Source organism: Drosophila innubila (assembly GCF_004354385.1).
Source record: "Drosophila innubila isolate TH190305 chromosome 2R unlocalized genomic scaffold, UK_Dinn_1.0 1_C_2R, whole genome shotgun sequence".
Lineage (NCBI taxonomy): Eukaryota > Metazoa > Arthropoda > Insecta > Diptera > Drosophilidae > Drosophila > Drosophila innubila.
In genome coordinates this window covers 24,862,168-24,886,735 of record NW_022995374.1, presented here as the reverse complement: position 1 = coordinate 24,886,735, position 24,568 = coordinate 24,862,168, and the positions used below count along the sequence as shown (strand labels likewise).

General features: G+C 34.9%; 1 protein-coding gene across 2 annotated transcripts; it reads right to left on the bottom strand.

Moving 5' to 3' along the window:
* Positions 1-1,279: 1,279 nt before the first annotated feature.
* Positions 1,280-17,658, bottom strand: LOC117784232. Of its 2 annotated transcripts, XM_034621904.1 has the most exons (4): positions 17,549-17,658; positions 2,544-2,712; positions 2,081-2,480; positions 1,280-2,021 (listed from the first exon to the last, which is right to left on the bottom strand). In XM_034621904.1, exons 2-4 carry the CDS (start codon positions 2,689-2,691, stop codon positions 1,922-1,924), a joined length of 648 nt encoding a protein of 215 aa, XP_034477795.1. In that variant the 5' UTR covers positions 2,692-2,712; positions 17,549-17,658; the 3' UTR covers positions 1,280-1,921. The 2 variants fall into 2 exon arrangements, with proteins under 2 accessions (XP_034477795.1, XP_034477796.1); XM_034621905.1 differs by lacking the exon at positions 17,549-17,658 and having other exon boundaries at positions 2,544-2,821.
* Between the last annotated feature and the right edge of the window lie 6,910 nt (positions 17,659-24,568).

The following is a 24,568-nucleotide window of genomic DNA, read 5'->3' as shown; positions in this document are numbered from 1 at the left end:
TTATAGCCAAGGTGCTCCTACCAAGGCATCTACCGCTATCCGTTGCCATCAATTAAAATCAATGCCAGCTATGGGGAAACTTTATAAACTCACACTCAATTTTTACATTTCTCGTTTTCCATTTTCGCTATAAGAAAGCATTCCACGAGTAAGTGCTTCTCGTCCTTTTTTTTTTTTTGCTCATTACAACAGTTGCGGGCCTTGTTCTAGTAATTACATTTCCTGCTCTACATGTATACATATAAGTACATAAACAATTGTGTCAGCCCGCAGTTTAATGAAATTTTTTAGCAAAAAGTTAATTGCTTTAAGCAATGCAGCAATTGATGTACCTATTTTTACGTACGTAAACAGCTACTTAAACTCTAGGTCTCAAAGAAAGCAAATTAGGATCGGTTATTACGGATATACATATAAATAGCGCCCTGAAACATTTGTGATATGTCATTCTTGACGCACTGCGAAGTATATTAAATAAATAAATAAATTAATTAATTAAATCAATTTCAAAATAAAATGGTGCAAAACAAAGTGGCTAGCTTGCGGCTAGACTAGATGCCGTTCGGCAACGCAATGATTTGATGCCTTTGTAGAGCGCTGTATTACATTTTGGACTCAGTATTCCCATGATAGCTGTATGATGTAGTGGACCGGTTTGACCGACCAAATTTGGTCTGGATAAGTTGAACCAACCCAGATGCATATTTTTTGAGATTGGTTGAGATATCTCAAGAAACAAATCGTTTTCCATACTTAAACTTGATTTTTGACCGATCGTTCCTATATGATCGAATAATAATAAAAACTTGATTTTGATCTAGGAACCTACAAAGTCTCCAGCTCTTATAGTCTCTGAGATCGACCCGTTTAAACAGACGGAAAGACATGGCCAAATCGACTCGACTGTATCAAGAATACTTTAGGATGTCTGCCATGCCTCCTTCTTCCAAACACATTATACCCTGCTTTGTCGTTTTTTAATGGCCACAGGGTATAACAAGGTTACAACACTACAAACACTCGAACCAGAGAGAAAGATTTTATTTTTGGTTCGAGCTTTCCACCTTGTATTTATATCCTTATATCTATCAAGCTAATAGAATTCGTGAGTATCCAGGGTATAATCAAAAGAGCTCCTAACTTTTAAAATAATCTAAGCTCCAAAGCTCTGAATTTGAATAGAAAAATTATGTGAAGAATGGCTACGAATAACTTTCTTTAACAGCATCTAAAAATTAGCAGAACTATATTCTCGTGTTGGAGTAAGTATATTATAATATTAATATTAAGGATCATTTTATTGCCTAATATTCTTTAAAGGACTGCTAATATTATTTTTTCAGTTGAACGCATACTTTTATCAATGTGTTTAATTTTAAAGCAGCAACAGTACTTTTTCTTCAGTGTCGCCAATTATTGCACAGTTGGGATCGTGCGTTGACTTCTGTCGACCACTGTGCGCACTCACATACATTAATTTGATATAAGCTAATGTATTCTATTCGATATGCAAAGTTGAATAGAGAGCGAAAAGCAGAGATATACACATGTATGTAATTGTAATAACAATCTAAATACAATTTGCTTATGTATATAATAGGTAAACACTTATGCCAGTTTGTGTAATAATCGTAATAGATAGTTAAGGTATGCAGGTATTATATATATCGATCGATATAGATGAATGTATATTTACAATTTATTTTTGGGTATTAAAACTTTTCCAGCCCCGTTAAAAATCTTAATACCGTTTGCTTATTGAAAACTAAAATGCGCTACGCGAATAGCGAAAAGCGAAAGAATAATGATAACAGGAAGTGTGTATGTATGTAATAACTGTCAGAGGATCAGGTGTCACAACAGGATGGTCAATCAATCGCCGGTTTGCCGTTGTCACTTAAAGCCAAGGATGTCCGGCATCCTACTTGGTGTTGGTATTGGTGTTGGTATCCTCCGAGGCTATGCTGTTGGAATCCAATGTCATTGCATCGTTGCGGTTCATAATATGGTTGAGCTCGTCTCTGTGAAGGATGAAACTATATACGAGTACTCGTCAGACGAAGACGAAGGATTAACTTACGTGTTGACGTTGCTGCAGCGATAAAAGTCTCTGATGCCTGTGTACACACAGGACATGGTCACAGACATTGCCGGGCCGGTTCTTGTCCTGCTGTTGCTGCTGCCTTTGTTGTTGTCTCCGCCTGCCTCAACGGAATCCCGCTCCGCATCCCGCAAGGATGCCTTGTTAAGGCCCAAGCTCAGGCTACTTTGCTCGTAGGGCGATAGATATTCGTCGCTGCGTTTCCCATATCGGGAGCCTAGGAAGAAGCGATCATTGCGGGGTACAATGATTAGGCGTCGTGACTTCGAGGTACCCACTCCAGAATTGGAAGTACTTCCTCCAGCGCCGCTATTACCGCTAGAGCGTCCATATCGACTACCCACAAAAAATGCCGGTCGCTTGACCAATGATGGAAACTCTGAAAAGCCAGAAGATAAACTAGGCCCGATGTAAGCAGTAAACATTAACCATGAATGCTTACCGTTATCCTTCTGCACTTCATTGTCACCGTAGGCTGAATCCGTTGCTGCTGCCAGGACACCTTGCGTCAAAAATGCACACACGGTGAGCAATAAAAGGCCTACATAAGATTTGCGTGATTGCGTTCCAAAGGACTTTGACTGCGACATTCTGGTCTGTGGATTCTCGCTCTGCAATAAAACAAGACAAAAGCCTCCAGTAAGTGAGCAATTAAATGTGAAATAAGTCAGACACTTTTTTATGCGATATCGTTCGGCAATACGAGTATTTGCACATCGTGTGACATCTCTTAAAGCTACACATAATTTAAACAAATATTAAATATGACTCTTATACTAGTTGACTTTGAATCAATGAATGAAAAAAAAGACACACAATTTTTAAATGACATCCAATTTTACAAGTATTTATTTTTTGAATGTATTCATAATGACAAAATAACCTCGTACTAATGATAGTCTGAACGGATTTTTTGTAAGCTTATACACTACATTTCATTTGAATAGCACATCTTAAAAATTTAAACTCTACTGACATAATCCATAATTGCTAATTGGAAGTTTATAGTCTATGTTTAGAATACCACTTATTAAACTTATAGGCGCACCTATATTAACTTATTTTATCTTAGAAAATTTTATACATTTTTATACATTTTATAAAAAATTTTATTCCTAAGAACCCGAGGCTCCAAAAAAGCAATTGATGATCAAAAATCATAAAAATTTGCTTCCAAGCCACACAATCATAATCAAAGTAAATACTTTATCTATGAATAATTAATAATTATTTTAAAGTCAGGTGTTTAGACTTTTGTGGAGTAAAAACTATCGTTCAGCGGGTTTCTGCGATCTGTTATGTATGTTAAAATAAAGTAGTAAGTGTCTATTCATTAACGTTTGCAATGTTTTTTGTGGCCTTTTCGGTAAATTCAAATTGCAGGTAAGCTTTAATTCTGTCATGCAACGTTGCCGAACGTTTGATCGAAAATATCCGAGTATTTATGTGGTTTCTACCACCTAAAAATTAGTCATAATTCACTTAAAATTATTATTTTACATTTACAAAACTAATAAAAAAAACTCCAGCTCCATGGGAATTTTCTTTTTACATGAATATTACGTATACGCTATGTGTCTTTGTTTGGGCGGTCAAGGTAGGAGTGGTCAAATGAACTTAAAGTTATGTTTATATATTTTGCTTACTAAATTTTTTAAAAATGCCAAAATTCAACTCGATATCTACATTTATGACTTTATGCCAAATATTTCGCGATTGGGCCAGTGTGTACACATCAACATTGTTGAATTAAATTAAATTGGTTTTTTAGTTCAATAAAAAGGCTTAAAACACATATTAAAGGAATTGGTTTTTTTTTTATCAAATAAATCAACAATAAATTTGTTAATATTTGAAATAAATTAATGACAACTTAATTTTGTGTCAGAGCAAATATGTTTAAAAAATGAAATCTCTGACTTTTCTTTGTCCTTCATAAACCTTTGATAAATAGTTTCAAAACTGGAGCTCGTTCTTAATATTGTTCAAGCAATGCTTTTATACATATATCGCTTTCTATTTCTCTTATTGTGGCAAATAAAATTAGTGAAGAATGCACTGGAGAATTTCATCTACACTGAAAAAATAGACCAACTTCTAAAATCAAGAACATTCTTCATAAATATTTTGTTCTTAAAATAATAAACTTTTTTAGACCATATTATTAATAATAAGAATACTAATTTTAAAAATCAAAGTTCTTAATGCAAATATAAAAATCTTAAATTGTTAGGAAACTATAAATCAAGGCTGCAAGCCGGTTCTTAACCGAACCTCGTAGAACCGGTTCGGTTCGGGTTTTTAAGCAGACAGAACCGGATCATGAACCTAATCCTCGAAAATAAAAGGTTCTGTCAAAAAAAAAAGAATTACATAATTTTTATGGTTTTCTAATATTACGCAATTATTTGAGACTTCGGATTAAAATAAGTCACATTAAAGTCTTGGTATACATTTAAATTACCATCAAATATTGATATTTTTTAAGAAAAAAAATTTATATCAGTTGAAAATGTGGAGAAAAATGTATAGCATTCCTTGGGTTTAAGGGGTATATAAACCAACTCGCGAGCCGAACCAATGTCTTGCTCTATGGCTCGAACCGCCGAACCGAACCTTAAACACAATTTTGGAGGTTTGCTGCCTTGCTATAAACTATTTCATATAAAACAAGTGGTGGCCCCGTGGTGCTCTATTTAAGGAAACCGCTTCAGTTGTGAAGCAGTAGACGCCGGTTGGAATCCCACTCGTAACAAAGTAAAATAATATTTACAAATTACCAAGTCAGAATTAAATGTATTAAAATTAAAACAAAAAATTATAAATTTAAAAATCATTTTTAATTTTTTGATTTTTGATTTTAAGAACATTGGTTCTTTAAATAAGAGCTTCGTCTTATTTGAAATGTTTTCAAAACCAAGATATGTTTTCTTAATCCAAGAATTATATGTTCTCAACGCATTTTTAGACCAAAATTCTTAGTTTGTACACCAAAATCTTGATTTTAGAACTTTTTTTTATCAGTGTACTGCCTTCCGTATCGACCTTTTTCGCTTGTCGCTGACAGCATCAGCATTAACATCAGCTCCAGCTTCAGCTTGTCGTATTCAATTTGTATTCATTAATACGAGTAAAAAGTAAAATTTGAGTTTGTCAGTCGCTTTGTTTGCGGACGTGCATTAATGGTAATTACAATTGGTTCGGCTCTTCAACGGAGCTGCACAATTTGTATTGGTTGCTAGTCGTTGTCTTTCCCAGGAGTAATACCTTTTGGACACGTAAATTGCGTGGCTCTCGCGTTGTAATTAAATTTCATTTTTTCTCTTTTTTATAACATTAATAATGTGGCACAAAGGCGGCACGAGTGTGAGAGTATCTGCAATGAGATTACATACGTGTATGTTCATATCTCCGGAATTTAATATGTCCTTGTTAAGGCAATCACGTGTAATTTGCAGCGAAGTTCCAATTGACAAATCTAATTAGATTACGATAGCTACTTAGTTGACGAAAGGCCTAACGAAACAGAGCATTATTAATAGTCCATCCAAGTGAGTTGGATTGGCTTGGATGGGAGGAGAGAGGGAGTGGGAGAGGGTGAGGGAGAGGGGTAGAGGCACCTTTCATTTCCTGCTGATATTTATGAAAACGAGGCTTTTGCGATGCGGTTTTGAAATCAGTTGCAACAGAGAAAGAGGCCAAATTGGTGGCACCAACGCCAACGCCTACGTGAGTGATTATCAAAACAAGCGGCAGGTGGCATGCCGCAAGGAGGAGGGAGGAGGGGAGGAGGGAGGAGGGGAGGAGGCAGGTGACTGCGCTGCTCCACCATCATCATCTGCCACAGCAATAGACTATAAATAGCTAGGCCCTCAGGAGAAGAGTTCAGTGGAAGACAGCAATTGAAATCAGCAGAATGCATTCCAAACCAACTTGCAACTTGATGCAGCTCCTGCTGCTGGCAACAGTTGCCACAACCGGCTGCATTGCGTCGTCCAGCGACAAGACGCTGCCAAAGCGCAGTTTGGGGGATGGCAGCATTCCGTGGGCCTCGACGAGCAGCGGACAACTCGGACTCAGCGGCGCTTGGAATGCAGGTCATGCCGCCGGTGGCTGGTCAAGTGGCGGATGGAGTGGCGGCCACGGTCCGCTCAAGGCTGCACCGTCGCCCAACGAAGTGGCAAACGCCATCTCGGCAGCCAAGCAGGCCTCGGCCAATGTGCTCATTGCCCAGCAGCAAATGCAGGCGGCCAAGGAGAACGTGTTGAACCAACAGCGCATCGCCATGGAGAAGGAGACGCATGCCGCAATCCTCACACAAAAGTCGGAGGCGGCTGCCGCCATTCAGCGCTCTGAGGCAGCATCCGCTGCCTCGGCTGTGGTGCTCGCCCAGCAGAGACTCGCTGCCTCCAAGGCGGCGGTGGCCTATCAACAGCGCATTGCCGCCGCTCGCGAAGCTGAGGCAGCTTCTGCCCTCCAGCGGTCGGCACATGCGGCTGCTGCTGAGATCCAGAAATCGGAGTACGAGGCAACCAAGTTTGGCCAGTTCACACGCAATGGCAATGCAGGCGCGGCTCACCATCTGACCATCATCAAGGATACGGCTCTCTCGCCCATTACGGCTGGCACCAATCACGTTACCAATCTGGAGTCCCTCGGTCTTGGACCCTGGCTTAGTGGCAACAGCGTTGGCAAAGCTGCCGCCGCTGCCTCCAGTTGGTTGTAAGGAAATCCCCCCAAACTGATGTACCCCATATACCCTGTAACTCTGCTGTAACACACGAATAGCACAAATATAATAAGCGCATTGAAATAACCTTTTGTCTTTTGGCTTTATTGCTATTATTGAGCTGTTAACTTATCTCTGGGATAATATACCGATCAAAGTTGTAAGGGTGTGGATTTAAATTTAAAAGACATTAAACATTTTTAATGCAAAACGTCGATTGATACCTCTCAACTGATTAGTCTTTCAAAAGATATTTAATGACATTTTAAGTGGCCTTCCCGAATTAGGATAGCAAGTTTGTTTGTCATTTCGTTGTTTTGAAATGTTTCTTCTACCACTTTTTGAAGAAATATCTGCTTTCTACCAACACAAAAAGTAATTTTCAGTACAAAGAAGCGGGAATAATTCATATATTCAATTTAATTTTAATATCGTTCGTCCCAAATTGGAGTAATTTGGAGGCCTGAAAAGGTTTTCATCACTATCTTTGGGAGAGGAACCACATCATTTGTTGAGCATGGTGTTAACTTTGGGATTAGCCGTGTGTTTTAACTAAATAATTGTGCGGTGTCCAGTCAGAAAAGCTTTCGACGCTTTGCTTATCATTTTTCTTCTCTTGGGCTGGCTTCAAACAAATTAATTACAGACTGTCTGTGAACTGTTTGTCGACTTCCTGGCTCCCTGCCACCTGTTTCCCCTTTGTGGGGGCTACTTTTTTTCGTTTCAAGCCAACATGTTTGTGTCTCACAAGGGCGTGGTCACTCTACATACACACACACACACCTCAACCCGATACTTCGCCGTCCGTGTCATCGTCGTCGTCGGTTTCACAGAATATTTCGCACTTTTGGGACAAGTTTTTCCACACACTTAACCCTAGGTGTTGTCCTATTTATTTACTAGGGCAACTTTTGACTCGAATTTGTAGCTGACCAGAGGATGTAGGTGTGAGGAGGCTAGGAAATAGGTAAGCTCGAAGGTATGCGGTTTCAAAGGACACTCACGTGGTTTATTGCCATTGTGGTTGCAGCTGTTGCATTACGACTTTTCCCTTGTCATTCAATTTTTCAAAGTTTCTCCCATTTTGGGTATGCATTTAATGCAAATATGCAACGCGCCAGCTAATGAGACGTAATTAGATCCACGCCAGCACCAGGGATTCCGCTTTAGAGTGGATTTTAGCGTCAGTGTCTGTTGCTGCTGTGAAAAAGGGGGTGTTTCTTTCTAGCACATATGAATATACATATCGACCACTTTTCTCTTTTCAAAATTAACTATTTGATGCAAATTTGTTCTAAAGCCATTAAAATTTCAACTGGTTAATAATAATAGGAATGAAATAATAATTAGAGTTTTGGACATAATACAGAATTAGTTTTATCGCACGTATACGTATTTTAGGAATATAAAAAAAAGTTAATATGCAATTAAGTTTTAGCAAATTAATATTTATGAAAACTAAGAACGAACCTAAATACTCTCTAATATAAAAACTTGCCAAAAATGTAGATTACGTACATTACTTTAAATACATATGTTGAAATTGAATTTTTGTTACATTTAATTACATTGAGATTATAGAACTTTTATTCCAAAACAGTTGTTTTAAAATCAAATTGAAGTGTAAATTTCATTTGATTATTTATTATTGTAAGTTTTTATTTTTGTTGAAAAAATCATTTCATTATTTATCATGTCTTAAATGAAAAAAATTAAAGAAATTCACTATTTTTTAAGTCATATATAAAAAATCGTAAAATAATTGTTATTTTAAATCTTGTAGTAGTTACGGATCCTGTCACTGCAAACGTTACAGCACGACTGTGTAATACCCTGTACCTATAGCTTTTAGACGCACACATAAGTGTACATATATATTGCGCAACATTACATAAACATGTTATTAACTATGCGTCCTCTCTAATAAAATTTAATTTTCAGATTACTTGAACATATTACACTCTTAAAAAAAATGTTCTTAAATCAAGATTTTGGTCTCAAGACTAGGAATTTTGGTCTTAAAAATTCGACGAGAACATACAGTTCTTAGATTAAGAAAACACATCTTGGTTTTAAGAACATTTGACACAAGACCAAGTTCTTATTTAAAGAATCAATGCTTTTAAAATCAAAAAATTAAAAATGATTTTAACATAATTATTATTATTTTTTAACTTTTATACATTTTATTCTGACTTGCTGATTTTATAAATGTTATTTTATTTTGTTACGATTCGAATCGGTGCCTGTTGTTTTTACAACTGAAGAATTTAAGATTTTTATTCTTGTATTAAGAACTTTGATTTTTTGGATTGATATACTAAAAAATGTTCTTATTTTAAGAACAATATATTTAAGATGAATGTTCTTGGTGTTATAAGTTTTTCTTTTTTTTTAGTGTATCGCATATTTTCAATCCCGCACATAAGGATATGGAGGCAAGAAAATAACATAGTTCCAGCTGTTGATGCATCTTTAATAGCTATATTTAAATTGTTAAAATTGTATGCTACCCCGTTTCAAAATGTATAGGGTATAATAATTTTTACTTGGCTGACAAATAAATCAAATTGTCCAGCTAATTGTCAATACTCTTTCCCCCAGAAAGTCTGTATGCTCTTAGTCTGTGTTTGTCAAATGATGTTGTCCTGATGAGCTGTCAAGTCTGTCAGGACCTACGCCTGCTTGGCCCACAAAGGGGCGGGGAGTAATCTATACGGCAAACTGGTTTATGGGAACCCACCATCTTGTGGCTGTGTGTCTTTGTGTCTGTGGGTGTGTGTTGTTTTCTATGTATATTAATGCTGTGCTACATTGAGTTTCAACAAAGACAAACAAATAAATTTTAATAGATGTCGCCAGGTGACAAACGCCGCATTAGCTCGCACTAAATTGCAATTAGGGAATATTTGGTAATTTAGTAATTGCGGCGCGGGCGTATTCCAGAAAAAGAGTCATTTGGTCGCAGGCTTGGGCCAAATCCCACTGACTTGGCCGCGATGACAGAAATCCTTATCCCCGGTCATGACTGGGGATGACAAAGTCCATGTGATTACACGTGGAAATTCCAGTTAGATGATATCGCTTCGCAACTGATAAGGAAGTGATGTGCTGATGACCGACTGAAGCGAATCCAACTGGATGATAATGGGCCAATTGGTGGGCAATTTGATTGCCCGCCTTCTTTTCTTATCAATTTCAGGTCACGTCATGGCTGATAGTTGATTACTCGATATGCTTTAGACATTTTTACGCTACTGGGCTACTGACTATTAATGGCATTTAATTGCAGGCAATCATAAATTTGCTGTCCCTTTAACGTTGTCGGCCCAATATTTTGATGAAGGCATTGCGAATGTTTTTTAAATCACAATTTATGGTTTTCGGCAAGTTCGGTATTTATCGTAAATACCGTTATTACGTCCCAAACAATTCGAATGCCAATCGAGAACGCACCCTTGATACTCGTATCATGTTCAGAATAAAGGGCAACTTTCGATTTGATTGCCAAGCCGCAATCGTTTAACAAGGTCAGAAAAATCAGGTAAATACAGGGCCCAAAACGAACACGTACGAAATTTGATTTGAATTTTTTTTTCGGCTGATTTGTGCGTCAGCAAGAAAGCAGATGGTCCAATCGTCACCTTACCTCTCCCTCGCTCTGTCTCTGTCTCTCTCTTTCTCTCATTCTCTCTTTCTTTAAGTAAGTGAAGGTGTAATGCGGTGGCAAGTGCGGCATTGACTTAATTAAGAGACGATGGCTGATTTTGGCGGTTTTTGTAAAAAGGATGAATAAAAAAGATGAACATTTACCTGATAGAATTTTAAAAGACCAACGAAAACAACCAAGATGCTAACCATGTTGTTAGCCATGTTCTTTTCGCCACCTTCCACTTTCTCCTTTTATTAATTGAGATTATGAATATTTACTTTTTATTGTTTTGCTTAAAGTTCAATTAAGGTTTCAAGTGCACTGACGCTGACTTTTACCTCAAATCTTTGACAGTTTTTCAACAGGTTTGAAAATTGTGGCACCTCCTGGTCCCTGGTCTTCATCCGTTAAGCGTGGCATCATTAAATATATTTACCCAGGCATGCTTGTGACCACGAGTTACCTGATACAGTAATCGCAATAATTGTGTGCACACTTATAGGTTTGCACATTAATAATATCATCAAAAGTGTTACGCAACTGCATAAAATATACGAATTCATGTCTTTTAAATCAGTTAAATTAGATAACTAAACACAATCCAGGGTGGTCTGCAACACAATTTTTTTTGGGAATTCGAAATTATTTTTGTTGTCAAGATACCGACGTCGAATACCCGTTACTTTAAAGAAATTATTATCTAATAAAAACTACTGCATACTTTTGGGTGATTGTATTGCATTAATTATTAGTAACTTTGGTTTGCTTTTACTGCCGTTCTACTTGTCCGATCTTGCTACGAATAATATATATTTTTATATATTATATTAAATAACGTAAATTGCATAAAAAAAAAAAATCAGAATTATCTTAAAAACTGTGGCTGTGCGGGTTTTACGCGATTTGTGGGGCGGAAGGGGCCGTATCAAAAATTTAAAACTAACTTAATCTACTTCAATGCCATTGGGATCTGCGTACCAAATTTGATATCTCTATCTCTTACAGTTTCTGATATCTAGGCGCTAGATGCTGATCAAGAATATATATACTTTTTAGGGTCGGAGATGTTACCTTTTCCCTATTACATACATTCAATATAGAATAAATTCTTTACTTATTTTTTAAGTAACTGGTATAACAACCTTCTTCGTCGTTATTTTTTAAATTAGTCATGAGAGTATGATAGGCAGGGAATTAATAGGCATTTTGACATGACAACCAATCCTGTGCATATTTTCATGAAAATTAAAAGTTTTTAAATCAGTTCACTATATAATTTTGCCTAAGCTAAACAATGCGCCCATACTTCATGCAACTTTAACAGACAAGAGTTAATAGATTGTCAAATCAAAGTATAATATTATTTAATTTAAAAATGTGCGTTTTCTAATTAGGTCAAAGACTTATTAGCCCACCCTCGTAGATGGTATCAATCGAAATTCAAGATATAGTTTCAGCAATTATTAAGAGTAATTTGTCTTGTCAGAGAAATCAGTACGTCATTGATGATATGAGTCATTTACGACACCCTTTTGTGAGAACTAGCTTGGGAAACATTTCTTCATTATTATTAGATAGCACACCAATAGAATGTGTATATATGTGATGCTTGTCAACGTCATTCACCTTGTGTGCGAATATTTGAACCTATTTTGGTACGTTTAAATGGACAATTGACAAGTCTGTGGGCAACTGAGGTAATACTAGCTGAACGTTGATGTAAATGTTGAATATATTGACATGCCAAGGACAACGCAAAAGACAGCAATAGGGAATTGTAATAAAACAAATATAAACCCATTCCCTTAGTTTTCTAAGAACGTCTTCATGCATGTACATTGTACATAAAACATATTCTACATATTAGAATGTGGATATGGGATTATGTAAATATGAGGACACTGTTAGTGTGTGTTTAGCATGATAGGATTTGGTTTGTGGTACGCGAAATTTTCAAATATGTTTTCAATCGGTATTTTCATTTTTAAAACGAATTTCGGTGAGAAAACAATGCATTTTCACTTTGACTATTGTCTATGGAAAACAAATGAAATGTCAATATCACTGTAAATCCTAATCAAACACAACATAGTTTCTATTTAAGCCAAGCGAAGAGAAGACTGGAAAGGATGGACATGTATAGCATTTGTCACTCCCAAAGGGAGCATGCACAATTTCCATGGCTAAGCTGTCACCTTGGGATGGAGTCGCTGCTGGAGGGTAAGAAAAAGGAAGCTGCTTAGCGACTTCAATTCATATTTTCCGCAAAATTGTAACAAAAACTATTATCGAGATGAAACCTGCGACACTGGATAAAGTGCAAGAAGTATTGTGAACAAGTTGGCAACGTACAGAGCCAAGAACTTCTTGGCCCTCAGGCTCTTGGCTCGGCTGGTTTGCAATTCATAAATATTGATTGAAGAAAACTGTGTAGCCAAGCCTTCTGCTTCTATTCTCTTTGAAAAACAAAATGCGGCCATAATTTGTGCATATTTATTATTTGAAACAGCTACTCATTCACTAAACACTTAACACTCATTTGGCCCCATCAGAGCTTTTCCCACGTACTCGAACTTTATATTTATTCATTAGTTCGGCAGGTGGGAGAGTGGGCGATACAATGCGTCGCTCATTAAGCCAAAACCCATGACCTGGACCAAGTCGAAGGCCATCTCAGCAAAAAGTTTGCTAAAGTATTAGATGGCCATTTAATTTATTAGCAATTTCATCACTTCAACTTGAAAGCACAAGTCAATTTTTGCTTATGTTTAACTTATGCCGTTGAGTAATTTGTCTTAATAAGTTCAAGTCCCTTCCTGAATTTTGTATGCAAGTAAAAGTAGTGCTTATAAAAGTTGCGATTGAATTTTGAATGGACAATTATGCTTCGTAACTTATGCAGAATTGCATTAACCCAAGTCATACTTGAAGCATCCTTAATTATCACACAAAAAAAACAAACACAAAATAAACACGAAAATTGGCCTTCTGCACTATGCGTAAAAAGAGTGAGCTACCACGAACATAAGAATTTCTTTTTGCGCAGTGCCGAATGTCAATTTTCGTGTTTATTTTGAATAAATTGTCTGTCAGTTTGTTTACGATATCTCATAAAACAAAACGTTTTTCATACTTAGACTGATTTTCGCCCGATCGGTCCTATGACAGCTATATGATATAGTGGTCCGATTTGAACCAACTTTGTTCAGGATATATGAAACTAAGTTAGATACATATTGTATTAGTTTGGTTACGATATCCCAAAAAACAAAAAAGTTTTTCATACTAAGATTTGATTTTTGCCCGATCGGTTCTATGCAGCGCCGTTTCGAGGGGGGGACAAGAGGTGCACCCGCCCCGGGCGCTAAGATATTAGGGGCGCCGATATTTCAAAAAGTGTTTGAACTTAGAAAAAATTTGAGGGGTTGAGCCTGAGATTAAATAAATCAGACAACGAAAACTGCGAAAACAATTTTAATGTGTGGCTGCAGATGATGACTAAGATCGGGATTTGAGGCACTTTTTATTGTTTCTGATGATTTGAATTAATAAACAGGACTTTAACACTAAATCCAAAATGGACAGTGAGCTTGAAAAGCATACAATGAATTTGACAACGATTTTTTAACGATTCACATCACATCCTTCACATCACATCAGCATTAGCACATCGTTTATTTAGCAAACTTCAAATAAATTTGATCCACTTACGATCATCAATTGGACAAGTTAACTGCTAGTCTCCGTTTGCTATAAATCGAATATCTCCAAATATGGGTAAAGTAATTTATGATTTTGCTTTCATAAAAGCTAACAATTAATACATCAATTTGGGGGACCTTAAATCAATTTTACAATTTTAAGAATAACAAACCATTATAAAATTAAAGTTTAAAATTCTAAATTTTATCATTTTTTTTTAAGTATGTATTCAGGATGTTATTGTTTAGTTCAGACAATATGCGGATAAAATGGCAACGACTCATAATTTTAATAGTAAAAGAAGTCTAAAATATTTGATTTAGCTAAAAAAAAACATGGGCTGACGTGGGCCTGGCCAAATTTTAAAATTAACTTCCGATAGGTCAACATCCTTAGAGTATTGTCACCCAATTTGGTTCCTCTAACTCGAATAGTCACGGAGATAAAACTGTTCAAACTGGTATACCATTATCTGTCCCGAATCTAATAGTACCCATTTTTATGTAACGAGCTAGTTATCATGTTATAAGTTTTTATTGTAGTAACATTTAATTAATTTAAGTAAACATTTTTGACACTGGAATTGTCAATTTTATATGTTTAAAAGGAATTATCTTTGTTTTGTTGTTTTTCTTAAAAAATGTGTTGCCGAAAAGAAATTGTAGGGGGCGCCGACAAAATCTTTGCCCCGGGAGCAACTTTTCGTTGCAACGGCGCTGGTTCTATGACAGCTATATGGTCCGATCGAAAAAGGAAACAACATTCTACATCAACAAACATGATATCTCATAAAACAAAAAAGTTTTTTATACTAAGACTTTACTTTCGCTCGAGCTTTGCAATATAGTGGTCCGATATGAACCAACTTCGATCGGAATGTATAAGACTAACTTAAATGTATATTCTATAAGTTTGGTTATGATATCTCATAAAACAAAAAAGTTTTTCATACTAAAACTTGATTTTCGACCGATTGTTCCTATGAGCGCTATATAATATAGTGGTCCAATCGAAAAAAGAAACAAGCTTGATCTGCCTGCAATATAGGGGAATCTACATTCCAAGTTTGGTGTCACTAGCCTTTAAATTGTTCTTATAATTTGGATATGAAATTTTCTATGTCGATTTTTAGGCGGTAAAGGGGGCGTTGCCAAATTCTGAAACAAACTTGATCTGCTTGCAATACAGAGGAACCTACATACCAAGTTTGGTGTGTCTAGCTCTTATAGTCTCTGAGATCTAGGTGTTTATACAGACGGACGGACAGACGGACATTGCTTTGTCGACAAGGCTATTGATGCTGATCAAGAATATATATACTTTATAGGGTCTGCCAGGAATCCTTCTGTCTGTTACGCACATATTCCTTAAAACAAACTTAATAGACCCCTGCAATTTTTTTAAGTACGGTGTCTAAAAATTAAACATAAGTTTAATATGCGTAGCAGAAAGGCACAACTAATTTAATTCATTTTAACTAGTTCATTTCATTTAAACTAGTTTTAAAAAGCAAAACTAAACTGTCTGGCAACAATGGCTTTTTCATGGCATTTTTATTTTTGCCGAGCAAATGCTTTCTGCTACATAGGTTTGCTTATATGACACTTTATTGCTGCTGTCATCTTTGAACTCTTAACAATATGTATATGTTATATATGCTTAATTGGTAATATTTTGCCGAATCGAATTTTTACAGATAAGGGTGATATAGCAAAAAACGCGGAATTTTATTGACTATAGCTTTGACTTATCACTTCATTTCGAGAAGTCCACTAAAAATTTCAAATTTAATTATCTTTTGAACTAGTTGTCGGATTTGGGTAAGCGAGGTATCAATCGACGCGTATTTTTGATAAGAATTTTTCAAAAATAAAAAACCAAAGAGCCCCAACAGCCCCGTTAGCTGCAATCATTTAAATTTTGCCCCTCAATCCTACAGAGATAAGTAATTTATTCTGATGGTGCACTCGAAACTTTCAAGGATCTGAATTCTCGTTTCATTGGATGGAATTGGTTATAACATCTTCGAAAATTATAAATTGATTTCATTTCAATGTATGTAAATGCTAAACATAAGTAAAACTTATTGATACAATGCTCTTAAGCCAAAGCTTTTGCTATATATTTCCTAACATTTAATATCTAGATACCTTGATTAGACAAAAAAGATAAAAATTATGGTAATTTTGAGTAAATGTTGCCTTGTTGGCGCATTGTCAAAGTCAGTTGATTATGTAAAATTGTCGGAAAGTATTATCTAACTTTGGGTTGTTAAAAGAGAAAAAAGACTTTTTGTGATAGAATGTTTGCTGAGGAATGTATGTTTGAAAACACTTGTCAATGTTGTGTGTATTTGTCCAATTGTGCTCTATTTTGCTCATGTATTAGTATAGATTGACCCTAGCAATTGAAAACATGTTTCTTGGAATTATGCATTTGCACGACAAAACGTTGCAATTGTTTATAAATGGAAACTTAATAATAAAGCAATGAAGATTTATGGGTAATTTTGAATTCTGGGCGTAATTAATGTTTCGGAAGAAAAAAATTGCGTTGTAGTAGCAATATTTAATGTTAAAATAAAGTAAACTTAATCAAATCATAATTTACGCCAAAAAACTTTTTAATAAAACTTTAGTGCAGTGGATTTCAACCCGACAAAGCATTTACTTTAATAAATATAATTACATTTAATAAGATATCGCTAAAACGCACTGTTATAAATATCTGGGAGAAAAGCTTACATGACGAACCAAAATGTATAACCATTTTCAATGGGTACAGATTATTTTAATTAATTTGATTCACGAACATAAAAATATACGTTTTTTTGAATTTTTAAAAATTTCTGCTTTATAGCTTGTATTTTTTATATAAATTAGTGATGATATATTTAATATTTAACTAAACTCTTTTAAAATTGAAAGATTGGTATATTTGAATTCTTAAAAATTGTTTAAGCACGCACTAATGGGGACATAAAGAATATTCAAATAAGTTCTGTGATCATAAAACTAAATCTGTCGAATCAGTGAAATACGCATTATAACAACAATCATGTTGAAGACATTGCTATACTTTAAAGTTTTGTTTTACTTTAATGAATTTTGGACATTATTTAACTATATAAAATTCATTTATTTTTGGAATGTAGTGTCTTAAAAAAATTGTTGTTTTTATAACCGTTACTTAAAAAATAAATAAAAGGGTGAGCTATTTTTTTTAATACTTATAACTCCAATCATCCGTTTTTCTTTCCAGAAGCAATACCGTAATCAACATCCACATAATATAACAGAATATGATGGTATTACAATTTTCTGTTGTATAAATCTATCGAGATCCATTTGAAAATATAACTCACATTTGATAATCTAGGTATTTGAAATTGCACCGCACTGCGCTATCGCCTGTTGCCGCTGCCACAGGTAGCTCTGTTTTGATGCCGAGTTTTGATATTGACACGAACGTTAGCACACAACTCAACCGAAGTGAATGAGCGCAAGTCCTTTGGCCGCCTTGGCTTTTATACCTATCGGTAAACGGAACGGGTGACGTCGCGTCGCGACAGCGAAGCAACGGAGGAATACATGCACGCACTGGTATTGGAGTCTATCTTATGTGGGTGTGAGATAACACTAACACGCACTGCCTGCGTTTGAGCTGCGCACACCCCCTGTCTCTGCTGCCGCTGCTGTCTCTGCTGCCGCTGCTGTCTTTGCAGTCGCTGCTGCTGTTGAGTGTCGACGACGGGGCAGGTGACTTTTGCTTTGTTTTTGTTTCTGTTTTTGTGTTGCGGTTGCTTTTGTTGCCTTCAGAGGCTTAAGCGAGGCAGCAACATGTTGCACGGCACTGGCAAAATGCCCACAGATTTACCGGAAGCTGCCTATTATTAATGCATTGAGATCGCCAGAAAGCCGTTAAGTGTGTCCATATACTAAAGTGGGGTGATATTTACAACTCTGTTACTTGTCGCACGTATCATAAGTGAAAGTTACAAACTATTTATTTTATTTTGTTTATTTGTTTCTTATTTCCTAGTGCTGCAAGGGAACCCTTATAAATGAATGCACTAGTCACATCTAAAATCATGGGAAAACATAATTATTTTGTAACTTAACTTACTACATAATGTTTTGACATTTAAATTATAATTAAATTAAATTTATAGCTAAGCTGATTTTATATATTATTTATATTACTTAAATATCTATCTAGCATTCAATGATTTTGTCAGTGTGCACTCATGAATTTTAATATAATTAAATAAAGAGAAATTTGGAATGTAGACGAAAACTTAGATGAAATGAATTATAAATCAAAACATGCGCTCAAATAGTCAAATTTAAAGAAAATATTTTGAATCATGTATGTATAAAATTCACAGTTATATGGATTTTTTTGTAGCAGTCACATTTATCACTGTGACACTAATGTCACCATATCGTCCGCACCTGTTTGCTCTGAAAACACGACATTGATCTCAGCTCCCATTTTCAATTGCTATCGATTATAATCGATTATTTGCGTGTGATCAATAAAGTTAATCTAAGGATATTATTATCAATGACGTTTCGTAAAAGTGCGAAATGCTAAACCTATAAAAATGTACCGAAAAACTTATTGTAATCCATTAAAATGGGCTGTTATCTAATCAATGGGCTGTTTTTGGTTCCCCAAAAATTGGGAAATACTTTGTACGTATTTGTGAATGGTACATACATATATGTATTTATTTAGCATGTCTGAAACTTCAAGTGGCAATTAGATTAAACAACAAAAACCCATTGTAATATCCGCAAAGCAAATAATGCTGGCTCACTAATGCGTATACCGTATCGAAGTCTGACGCCGTGACAAATTGGACATATGGAAAAATAATTTAGCTTAATGCAAAGATTCTTTTTAAGTGTCACAAAAGAATCACTTAAGATACTACATCCTCACACGGACATTCGCGACTACGTCAACCCAAACAAAGTTATCGAAACAATTAAAAAGTTATAAAACTCATGCACAACTCTTTATATTTCCTATCTATAAGGCGAAACCAAGAACGACAAAGGCTTTTGACGTCTTAACCATTAAAGCGTATGTGTGCGTGTGTATACATCCCTCTTGCACACTCCCTGTTTGTATACAGTGCATTTTCATTATTACGCATTTTCATTATTATATCAGTTGATTTGTTTCAATCAGTTGAGTTGTCCTCATATCGATAATTATAACGGTAAACATAAATCGCTATAGATTTTGATAGGGATATTGCTTCGACTGGCTGCTTGGGCTCACAAAAAGCTGGCTTGAAACATTGTTTCCATAGACAATTTATGGGCTTTTTCAGGATCGCAAACGCGACATTTTTACGGCTTTAAAATAGAAAAAAATAGCTAAAGCTTTAAAAAAAATTCAAGATTAACATTGAGGAAACTGTGGCTGATTAACGCTATATTTTTGAGAATATAAATATAACAATGTGTTTATTATTGCGGCAAGATTTTTTATGAAAGGACAACTTTAAATCGCTCCTATATTAATATGTCTATGTGATGATTGATGACCACGTTTCATACAAAAAAATCTTTAAAGATCAGTTTTAATCAAACCAAAGCTTCGGCTTTGATGTATCCCCCACACTAATCTTTATTATGTGCTCTGTCCGCTTTTGTATTACTCAATTTTGAGCATTAGTAACCAATTTGGACATATCTTAGGTAAACTAGGTGGACGGAGCTACAGTCGAGCATTCTCGACTGTCGGAGACCCCGTACTTACTATGGAAAAAGCTAAGACTGCCAAGACTGCCAAAAACTCCGAAATATTCTGCTCACTTTGGTCAGAATATATAAAACCAAGTTAGACACATATTGCATTAGTTTGGTTACGATATCTCGAAATACAACAAAGTTTTTCATACTAAGACTTGATTTTCGCCCGATCGATCCTATGACAGCTATATGATATAGTGGTCCGATCGAAAAAGAAACGAGCTGGATCTACCTGCAATATAGAGGAATCTACATACCAAGTTTGGAGTCACTGGCTTTTAAATTGTTCGTATAGTTTGGATGGCTCTTATAGTCTCTGAGATCAAGGTGTTCATACAGACAGTTGGACAGACGGACATTGCTACATCGACTTGGCTATTGAGATTTATCAAGAATATGTATACTTCATAGGGTCTGCCACGCACAGTGGTCGATTTGGCCGATTTAGCGTAACGAAATGAAATTTTTCGATCTTTGAAATCCTATTGGTGAGTAAGTTTTAACTTTGGTGTGTAAATTGACCAAAATAAGCTGCAGCAGTCTGAAGCTGTTAAAACTGTTGATCATTTCAGTAACCATGCTTAGGTGAAAAACCCTGAAACTTAGGTAAAAAAAATCGTCTATTAAAGTTTTCTAATAAGCCGAATAACTCGGAATCGAATTTGAGCACCGACTCTGAGTAAGACTCTGCCTGTTACTCACATATTCCTTAAAACAAACTTAACAGAACCCTGTCCATTTTTTATATACGAGGTCTAAAAAATAATAATAATAATAGACTTTCACTTTTAAGTTCAAGGCTGTGAGTAAAGGATTTTCCTTGACACTAAAGCATTGTACAATTAAACGTGTTGCACAGCAAGTGATGAAATCTTACCTTTGGAAGCCATATTAAAAATTTTTCATTTTCTGGCGGGTCCGTCAACGTTTTACTATTGTTCCAATATTTACAGACTATTTTCACGCTATATCTCTCTCAAAGCTTTTTTTTTCTTTTTATAGATTTGCACCGCACACTTAAATAGCTTTATGTTCTTTATTGGTTTGCCATTGCTTTTGCCCAAATTGTGCTTTAATATAATCGGAGCTCAAAATTTGCTCACAAACTGGCTTACAGAATAAAATTAGGCACTAAAAAGACCAAATAAAACTACACCAACAACAAACTAAAATATGTTGTTACTTGTGTTTCATTAAAATATAATATAAAAGTTAATTTTGGAAATTTAGTTTACATTTTAGCTTATTCAAAATTAATTGCTGCCGTATAAATTAAAAATGGTTAAAAAAAATTCATGTTTTGAACAAATACTTTTATACCTTATACAAATAATTCATTTTCTCAGTTACTTATAAAAAACTTGCGACTATTTTGATTTGAAATGAGAGGTAATAAACTGACCTTTCAAAAAGTTTTACTTTGGATGTGTAATCCTTACCATATATGTACAGGAAGAAGCCATAGAAAGTCATACTTTCATAAAAAATATAAGCACTGACGACAGATAGGTGTCAAATATGGGCTCATGCAATAACGCCCAGTGCAACAACACAGCCAAAAGTGCAATGACAGCCATGGGCATTATTTCACTTTTTAAATTGCAATAACGGCCGAGACAAGTTCAAATCAGTTTTACAAACTCCCATTCTGTACCCTTATTTCCCTGATCCTCGAACTTTCTTATCAACGAAATTCACAAATATCCAAGTGTACAGATATTTTTTCATGACATTATTTTTAGATAAAGATTTTTTACAATCATATTGAAAAATCTATTAGATTTTGCGTTGCTGAAGAGGCCATAAAGAGGACAGATCACAGAACATTAACTTTGGTAAACGGGTCGTAATATTGACGTTTTGTATAAAAATTTTGTTATTCCATTTAAAAAAATTGTTGAGACTTCCAACTAGTGATGTAAAAATATATCGAAATATCGACACCTCGATTTTCGCGGAAGAAATTTTTTTTTTTAAATTCGATATTTGCAACTCGATCTACTATTTTCTGATATATCGACAACTCGATACTTATTCTTAGCGATTTTCACATCACTACTGCCAACTAACATGCATAAATCGCTCTCTATTTGGGCTTTTTAAGATGGCCCTGACTATTACTAAAATGTTAAAAAGCGCCCGCGGGCGTTACTGAAATTTAAAAAGTGTACACGCCCCACGGGCATTATTGCACTGGGCGTTATTGCATGCACCCGTCAAAAGTAACTTGTATTTTTCGATGATATTGAGAAAGATGATTAATTTTAATAGGCAACCAGATCAACAATATGTCTTACACACTCTGTGCAAAATCAGTAGAGAAGCTAGTGGATTTCTTGAATATTTAGAAAATGTCCACTGCGCCAAGAACAAAAAAAGTATAAAAAAAAAACTAAAATCTTGGGATTTTTTCTTCCAGAAATATATTTAGGTTACTCAATCAAACAAATTACCCAGAATTTAATAAATTGAGTTCTTAGATCCCGTACTTAAAAAAAGAATAGGGGTCTATTGGGTTTGTTTTAACGAATATGAGTAACAGGCAGAATAAGGCAGCGACAGGTGATAAAAAATACTTCAAGACGCTTAAGTTTTGCCGATTACAAGGCACGCCAAATGAAAAAATTAGAAGATTCAATCCAGAAAAGGAAAGAGTTTTTTTAGAGTCTAAAAAAATTGTTTGGCATTCGGCACATTACGCAAAAAGGTCCCGATTCTTTATACCCAAAAATAGCTTATATGCGCAGTGTCGAAAGCTAAAAAAAAATTTTTTAATTGTTAATGTACAAAAATTTATTTATTTTTTTTTATTTATATACATATCCCAGTTTCTATATGAATACAATATTTGAAATACTACCCAATATATTTTTCAATAAATCCATCCCGTAAAACTCAATGTAAGTTTTAAGTGATGTGTAGTATGTTTGAGTTCGAAATAGATGCAACCTGAAATAAAATAATGGGTTTAATTATATATCTCATTTATTGTATTTGTATTTACTTGAGTCATTAGCTTCGATTTGACTTCAATCTGAGCTGCGATATTTGGGCAGAATGGTCGATCAGGTTGAAAACCTCGCGTCTCTAATAAATTCAAAAGTGTTGGGAGAAACTTCTCATCAATGAATAAGGTATTACAATTAAGAATATTTAATGATCTACATTCTTTCAACAATCGCAAAATATCAAATTGGGTTATGTCTTGCATACATATTTGGTATAATCGCCTTCCGACAGGTCCAGAATCTAAAATTGGTGCAGTGTCTCCACAAATGAGGTGCTTAAGAGCACGAAGTTTTGATAGATGAGCGATGTCCTTTTCGTTTATAGTTAACAAATGAATGTGGAGATCTTGTAGCTGATCATTGTATCGGCTATTCAACTGAGAGACTAAATTATATACAGCCTTTACTTGAAATAAGCCAAGATACATGAATTTTGGAAAATATGGAAATACGGTTATATTTCTAAAGCTTTCTATAATCAATTTTTCCAGATTTGTAGAATGTTCTGCCAAACGAGTTAGCGTTGTTGTATCGGTATGATTGATATGTAATACACGAAGATATCCAAGTAAAGTGGAGAGATCCCTAACATAATCGGGTGCTATAAAAATAATTCTTAAATCCTTTGATTACAGCAATTTATTTAATTGAATTCCTGCAAATCAAATAAATTATTTTAGTATTCTGTAAAATTCAAATTAGCTTACTTTCGTTTTTATTTAAATAACCGCATAAATAGTGTAGTGAATGTAAATTTGTTAAACTTTGCAATGTTTCAAAAATGTTATGGTCTTGCTGTGGTTTATAAACTTTAAACAAACTATCTTCCAGTTTCTTAATTTTGCTTTCTTTGGCCATGAACATTTTTGTCGTCAAATTGGGACAGAATTTTACAGCAATCTCCATCAGATCTCCTGAGTCAACATAATTACAGCTATTGTTGATTGAGGTGAGACTTAAGCCCCACCATTCTAAAGTAATTTTGAATATACTCATATCTTGAGAGCTGTGTCATTATATTGATTTAAAGTGTGGGTAATTAATCAAATAAAGGAACTGAATCATGAATAATCAAATATATACATTTTTATAATTTGAGATTAAATTTATTTCTACATCAGTTTCCTAAAAAAAGAATTTATTAACAGCCTTTTCCGCTTGTTTGAATAAGTATAAAGCTTTAAACAAGACTTCTTGGCCATATTATTATTATGGTATGATGCCTTTTGTGTGAATCACCTGAGTGTGTAGAGCATATAGTGAAAATTTCCCATATTTCTTAAATTTCGCAACTCCTTCCTCGAGAAGAACAAGTAATTCTTGACTTCTCTCTGCCGTCAGAGCGTGCATTTAATCCAAACTTAGGAAACTTTGGCAGAAATTTATTTTTTTCCCTCTTTATGCAAAAACATAATTAAGAACTCTATAGAGCAATTTGATACTGAAATAAAATATTTTTAAGCGCAGCTGTGTTGATTTGCGATGCCCTCAAAGTCAGTTGGTTTTTTACTGCAACCTTCGACATTCTTTTTTCTGAACTAAATGAAAAGTTTAGACACATGGTATGAAGAATTTTGATTAAGTCCCTAAAAAAGTAATATACGAATT

What these genes read in the sequence shown, in the direction of transcription:
- LOC117784232 (XM_034621904.1), bottom strand. Translation starts at nt 2,691, where the DNA reads ATGTCGCAGTCAAAGTCCTTTGGAACGCAATCACGCAAATCTTATGTA. An exon ending in TGAAGTGCAGAAGGATAACG is followed by an intron (nt 2,481 to 2,543) that starts GTAAGCATTCAT and finishes CTGGCTTTTCAG; the next exon opens with AGTTTCCATCATTGGTCAAG. An exon ending in CGCTGCAGCAACGTCAACAC is followed by an intron (nt 2,022 to 2,080) that starts GTAAGTTAATCC and finishes CATCCTTCACAG; the next exon opens with AGACGAGCTCAACCATATTA.